General features: G+C 45.5%; 1 protein-coding gene across 1 annotated transcript in view; it reads right to left on the bottom strand.

The window, feature by feature from the left end:
• The window catches only part of LOC149370477 (uncharacterized), a 77,073-nt gene extending 73,864 nt beyond the window's left edge, over nucleotides 1-3,209 (bottom strand). Inside the window, exons 1-2 of the mRNA XM_089583391.1 lie at nucleotides 3,100-3,209; nucleotides 326-449 (exon numbers count right to left, since the gene is read on the bottom strand). Of these exons, the coding sequence (XP_089439517.1) occupies nucleotides 326-446 (121 nt within the window). The 5' untranslated portion in view covers nucleotides 447-449; nucleotides 3,100-3,209. The remainder of the gene's footprint in view (nucleotides 1-325; nucleotides 450-3,099) is intronic.
• Between the last annotated feature and the right edge of the window lie 3,737 nt (nucleotides 3,210-6,946).

The following is a 6,946-nucleotide window of genomic DNA, read 5'->3' as shown; positions in this document are numbered from 1 at the left end:
TTTGATGTGTCTCTGTTGTTTTTTCAACTGGAAATACCTCGGTTAGGACCTCAAGAGGTGCACCATCTACAAATAAATTTTGTACATACCTTTAGACGTTCTATTAAAAGCAGGATATAGGTGGCCCGTTGTCACTTCCCTTCAACGCGAATCTTACTGTGTCATTATTCACTGCAGTGGACTTTTGGTTCTATTCTGGCGGTATGTACGGGTTCTATGTTGTAATGTAGAAAAATACAGTGTTGCAGTGCTTTTGCTGATTCAGTTTTAGGTATAGTATTTCTGGAGGTCGGCTCCAAGCAATGGGCTAGAGTATTGGACTCACCGGTCTCAGCTGTACCATCGCGTCCAGGTAACGTGCCGCAGTCGGTGCTTGTAGTGATAGCGATATCGTCGAGCGCAAAGTACGCTGCTGTCGGTATAGCTTCGAAATAGGCTGAAAACATCAGCTGGAGAGAATAGTGCAGGTACGTCAGTGCATAACTGTATTCTTTAAAAATTCGAAGTATTCAGGGTAGTGCCAATATCTAATACACATGGTGCTCAAGAGCAACATAGAAGGAAAGGGATTGGTATCAGTAGGTTTCGTCTTTAGTATAACTCTTCAATGTGTTCATAGTAGTTGGTTACATTTGGAGCCAATCCCTAAATTTATCACGACCGACCATTGGGTCAGGTGCTAATTATTACGCGTGGCTAACGATTCAATCAGAAACCGTCACAATATACAGCCGCTGTCTCCGGCCGAAAAGGGACGCCACCAGATTTTCTTTCTTTTTATTTGTGTGGTACGTTTAAGACTTTATCTTAAAGTCACATGCGAAGTTGTTCAGAAAACAAAATATTTAAAGATTCAGGAAAGCTATACACTGAAGCCTCATTGTAACCGAAAGGGTTTTCTGCAATGTAGTGGATAGAACAAACACAGCTTTTCTCTATGGAAGCTACCACACAAGACGTTGTGTCCGGTGTCTCATTTTAACGAATAAACGAAATAAAATATTTCTTATCAAGCATTATATAACTAGCCCTAAATGAACTTAACTTCTAATGAGGGTACAACAAGGGCCAGTTGGCTGAAAGTATGGAAAATAGAAACGCGCTTCTAGTTACCACAACAGCAGAGAAACATAAGGCGACCGGCAGATGAATCGACATTCTGTTGTCTTTCCCCCCTCCAATAGTTTTAACTTGAAGAGCGCTATTTTATTTTCAACACCTTCGCAGGAGATTTCTAACTGAGCGCCACAATGCCACAAAACTGAATTTACCGCTCATAGCCTCCACTGTCTAGCACCGCACAAAATATTCAAGAACGATTTCTGGCCTCAGAGGGGCCCATACGGAGCTTTATTCTGGATGGCTAGGCGGCTTAAGTGGGACAAAATATTGCCCCTCGCTGGAACTCGAGTACGCAGATTGCCTAACCATACCACACACCGCAGTGCTCAAAGCTTGCGGAGCTGTGCTTTGCCTCGACAATGAAAAAAATGGGCTTTTTACAAACTCATTAGAGTTACGCAGTTCTAGGACCTTCTCCCTAGGCAAGCACCATTGAGAGCGCCCTGTGTTTCTTGGACGCCTTGCGCTGTATAGTATGCGTTTTTCAGGCCTGATTGCATAGTTACACCGTATAGAAGTGTATTTGGCGAGAATGAATGTATTCATTACCCGATGGCTTCACGAGACCAAAATGAGTGACAGCGGCGGAAAACGAGGTGTAAGACAACATTCGTTTTTCACAAGGCGGCAATGAAAAACGGTTGATAGCCTATGGTGGTCGGGAGTATCTAAGCTCCACTACTAGATACTATAATAATGCAGTGCAATCATGTAATCGGCTGTTGCGCCAGTGTTCCTGTATGTGATGCAAAACGGGGGTCCAAAAACGCCATGCGTCCGCTTTTACCATATAAACAGGGCTATGTATCTGGATACTATATTCCCCTCCCTTTGTCCACATTCCACAAATCTAAGGCTCTGAAGTCTGCATGCGCCGCAGAGGAAGCGCGTGCGCGTTGACGAGGCTTGACGGTCGGTTGGTGCACCAATATTCGCGCGCATCGCTGGCACATTTAGAAGAATGGTGCCTAGTGGAAAAGACGACTTCTGACTTTTCCGTCCCGCAGCTAGGTGCTGAATCCCATAAGGCCGCGGCGGAAGCGGCCATGCGCAAGTGTTTCCGCCTCGAGTCTGTTTTGGATGTTTTACTGCCCTTGCACTTATAGGAGCCATTCCCCCAATTTAGCCTTTGTGTGTTTGTTCGTCGGCGAGCATATTTGTCTGAAGCCGGTTTTGGGGCAGGCTGCTCACCTGCCCATCGCGTGGTGGGCCACGCAAAAAGGGACGCCACGAGATGTTCTGGGCTTTTTATTTTTGTGGTACGTTTGAAACTTTACCTTAAACTCACATGTGAAGTTGTTCAGAAAATAAGCTATTTAAACATTCAGGGAAACCATACACTGAAACCTCCCTGTAATGGAAAGGGTTTTCAGCAGTCTAGTGGACAGACCAACCACAGCTGTCCTCTGCGAAGCTCCCACACATGATGTTGTATATATATATATATATATACAGCTCCCACACATGATGTTGTATATATATATATACAACATCATGTGTGGGAGCTTCGCAGAGGACAGCTGTGGTTGGTCTGTCCACTAGATTGCTGAAAACCCTTTCCATTACAGGGAGGTTTCAGTGTATGGTTTCCCTGAATGTTTAAATAGCTTATTTTCTGAAAAACGTCACATGCAATATATATATATATATATATATATATATATATATATATATATATATATATATATATATATATATATATATATATATATATATATATATATTCTCTTTCAAGGAACGTTTAGCCAACTAGCCCGCAACAGCACCCTCGTGAACTCCTTGCGAAGACTACGCGACACGCTCTACTATCTCATGGAACGGGCATTGCAGGGGAGAAGTCACTATCTCTGAAGACACCGTTACCAAAACGATACCTTGAATTATAAATTTTTCTCTTTAACCGACAGCCCTCCTATGAGTAGCACGGGCATCGGCTAGGACCTGCTTGCTGCGCAGCATAGAGGTGGTCTCACTTACATGGGTTTTTTGATGTGCTGCAACCCGTCCATGTTGCCAAGTCTCATTTTGGGTACCGTTCTGCTTCCACAGAGGCACCTTGGTGCCGGCATAAAGAGACACTATGCCAAATACCTGGGAAAAGAGCCCAACTTGTGATACAAGAACCAGCGAGGCAGTAGTTTGAACAGCGACCGAGCATTACTATATCATGCCTTGTACGCACCGGCAGTGTATTGAAGTTTAATGATACGCGGGAAATTTAAGTTTCATATTTGCAGGCGTCCACAGGACCCCACTTCTTAACTGAGCTATAAACGCGGAAAGATGAGTAGAATTTGACGAAGAGTAGTACAGGATACTAGGAAACTGATTTCACAGCCGGTGAAATTGTACTGGTTGCTTTCTCACAGAAACGGTGTGCGGCAACCTTGTCTAGTTGGCCGCTATAGCCGGATACAACTTAAGTCTGCAGTGAAGATCCGGCCACGTTCACGACCGCCGCGGAGAATTCCTTCGCAACAAAAAAGTGGTACGTTGTTGAAAATTTCCTTGCTACCTAATCAATAAGCTAACCAACAGAGGAAATTATAAGATAATAATTTTGATCCCTCTGGCATGCTTAACACAGTAAAACATTAAAAAGCTGATGTATTTTATTGTTGTGGTTGGCTAGCGGTGCAATACCGCACGCCGCGGACCATGGCCCAACTGCTGTTTTTTTAGTTTTACATGGAACCCCCAACATCTGAACTGCAGAATGCGTTAGCCTAGAAATTACAGTACATAAACTGAACGAATCTGGACATTCTGGATCAGATAACTCGCAATACAGTTTTAAGACATGTGTGTCAACCCTTGGAAGCATGCGCAGATATGAAAAACAAAGACACGGTGGCGTCGAAGGCAGGAAATTGCACCCGGCGTTCTTTTTTTCTTTTCTTCTAGCACCGAAACAAGATGTACGGTACTTTATTGTAGCTTGAGCTACACTGGCCGAGGTTGAGCAGTGTCGCGTGGCTCCTGGAGAGCCGTGCTGCGCATGCGCGAGGAGCAAGTGACGTCACAGCTGCGCAGCTGGTGCGCCGGAGCCGACAAGAAGAAGAGGATGGTGAGGAATGAGAGCCAGGCTACAGCCATGGAGAAGGAAAGCAAAGCCGCTGCTGAGCGGAAAAGTTGAATTCGCCGGATTCCGAAGTGGTTGCCTGGCAGTTAGCGGTTAACCAGAGGAAGAACGAACAGGCTAAGGCCAAGCGCGCAGCGGAGACGCCAGAGCAACGAGAGGAACGCCTAGCAAAGCAGCGTCGCCAGAAGGCTGAGCGGCGTGCCGGGGCCTCTCAGCAGCAGCCTCAGGACGGTGTCAAGACTCGCCGATCGACGGACTATACGGTGAAACTCAGTGAAAGTGCCAGAGCGATTCGGGCCTTTTCATGCCGACTTTGTGAACAATCCGTTTGGGTATGTGTGCGACGTGTGTGAAAGACTATGGCACTTAACTTGACGCAGAGCAACGAGAGTAATGCCTAGCAAAGCAGCGTCGCCGAGGTGTGTACATCTCGCCCTCACCTCACGCTACGTATATCCTGGCACAGCAGAGCTAAGCCACCGCCAGTTTTTGCGTACACCGATAGCAGAAATTGAAAGAACGCGATAAAAAATCAGGTCAGGGTGTTATGCTGAGTTTGGAGGGAAGTGGCTTCACTGAATTGCGCGCCGTCCTAGCAAACGTCTGCAGCCGCCACAATAATCGATGCACGTGTGGCAAGTCGTCCACCATCTAACAAAGAACATTGCTATATTCATATACAACAGTGTTCGTCCCTACGACACGCTGCCCTCTTGTGCTTACGAAATTTTGGCTGTTTGCTGGATGGCGATCTTTGGATGTCTTGTGATTCGGCCAGCCGCATTCCTTCATGGCAAAATACAAGCTAAATATAGTCACAAATCCTGAATAAAACGACAGCAAAGCAGACTGAAGGTAATTCAACGTTGATGTGTCCTCCATTCCTAACTGGCGGAGGCAGAAATAGTTTTTCCAAACAGCAAACATACAGCGGGAAAAAATTGTGGCTGAAGACTGCCGGGCATTCTTGTGAAGTAAATTAAGGACAGCAGCTGCAGCCGCGTTGCGGCACGAAGCGTCAAGTTTCGTGCAAGCTGTCGATGGCTCCAGCATTTATGAGGAAGCAAGAATTTTCGATACGAAGGCGAACAACCTTGTGTTCTTTGCTTCTAATGCGTGCGAGGACAAACTGCTTAGCATTTACAGCTACGTGGTCAGGCTCGGCAAGGCGCACATCTATTTGTTACAAAGTGGTAACGCGTGAGAATCTCCAGCGTATTTCTGAACACCGATGGACACAACGCTTGAGCAAAAAGGATCGGTCTGCTGATGACCTTACTGAGCGAACATGAAGGTTTCGTTGAACTGTGCTGTTGCTTGCTTTGAGAAATTTTGAAAAGCTGCGCCTTTACGTCATATTTTAGCAGAAGACGATCACGAGCTGCGCGCTGCCTACCGCATGTGCTATGTGGGTGGAGTAGAGCTCCTGGATGAATAGCGACGTCGAACAGAGCTAAGCTAGATAAATGCTCATGACGGGCTCGTTGGGTGGCTTACTGAAAGTGTCCATATTATGAATTATGTAATTCTTTATATTTCCGTAAAAACTTTCATGGAGCCACTATGGAGCACTTGGAGTCGGTATGGACTAGATAGACGCGCGCGTGGAAGCTTAGACTCTATATGGCTTCATGTGCACCGTGTGGAAGCCATATATTAATTATATGGGTGCTTAAAGATTCCGTACGGGTAATGTACGGATTTCAGTATATTTTTTCGTACCTTTTGGACTCGATAAGTCATATTTCTATAATTGGACACGAGCGGTTAATATGGAGCGTTTCAGTGAGAAAAATGCCCTGATGGAGTTAGAACTCGCCTCGGGGAGAAGAGTGCGCACCTCATCATTCCTGGCGCCATGACTTCCAGTCTCCAATCACTGGACACTTGCCTCAAGTAGCCGTTTCAGTCAAACGTGAAGCACTTGTGGGTAAATGAATGGACGGCGTTTTTTGTTTCCTGGCAACTACAGGATGCGTATGCAATCAAAACACTGCTATTTTGACATTGGATCAGTGATGCGCAAAATGCACTCCCGGCGTAACTGGCGCTGAAATAAGCTTTGTATCACAGTCTGCGCTTGAAGGGGGTAGCTGTGCTATCACGGAAAGTGTGCAGGTGATAGGAAAGAGCATATTTTTTCCTATCTTGGGAGTCAAAACGACCATGAGTTAATTTGCTTCGCATTGCATGCCCTCGCTAAGCCCACTTCATCCCCTTGATTTTAATTAGGATGTCATTAACATGCGATTGCTCCCTCACCCAGTATGTGTTTTTCCTTTTTTAATCTTCATGCTATCTCTTTCTTTTCCATCCTATCATTTTCCTGCATGGTTCTGCCCTACAGATGAGTACCGGTAAAATACAGCTGTTATGTACTGGACTCTGAAGGAATATTCCCAAACTTGTACTTATTATTTCAGAGAATCTGGGAAATGAGCTCCCCCCATGCTTATTCTTCTAGTTATTTTATTTTCATGGTCCGGGTCGGCGGTCAGTGCCTACCCTAAATATATGTATTCCATTACCAGTTCTAACTTTTCGCTACCAATTATAAGCTCCTATTCTCTTCAGAGGCTATTGGACATTACTTTGGTTTTCTGCCTATTGGTTTGAGACCGATTGATCTGCTTTGCCGAAGCTCCAATTTCCTCCGAGTGACATAGCACGGCAGTGCAATCAGCTAATAGCAGATTACTAAGGTATGCTCCATATGTCTCATCTCCAGCTGTTCCCACTCCA

This window comes from Amblyomma mixtum, chromosome 1 (assembly GCF_055824585.1).
Source record: "Amblyomma mixtum isolate Tamu chromosome 1, ASM5582458v1, whole genome shotgun sequence".
Taxonomy (NCBI): domain Eukaryota; kingdom Metazoa; phylum Arthropoda; class Arachnida; order Ixodida; family Ixodidae; genus Amblyomma; species Amblyomma mixtum.
The sequence above is the reverse complement of the archived record's forward strand: the minus strand, read 5'-3'. Positions and strand labels throughout refer to the sequence as shown.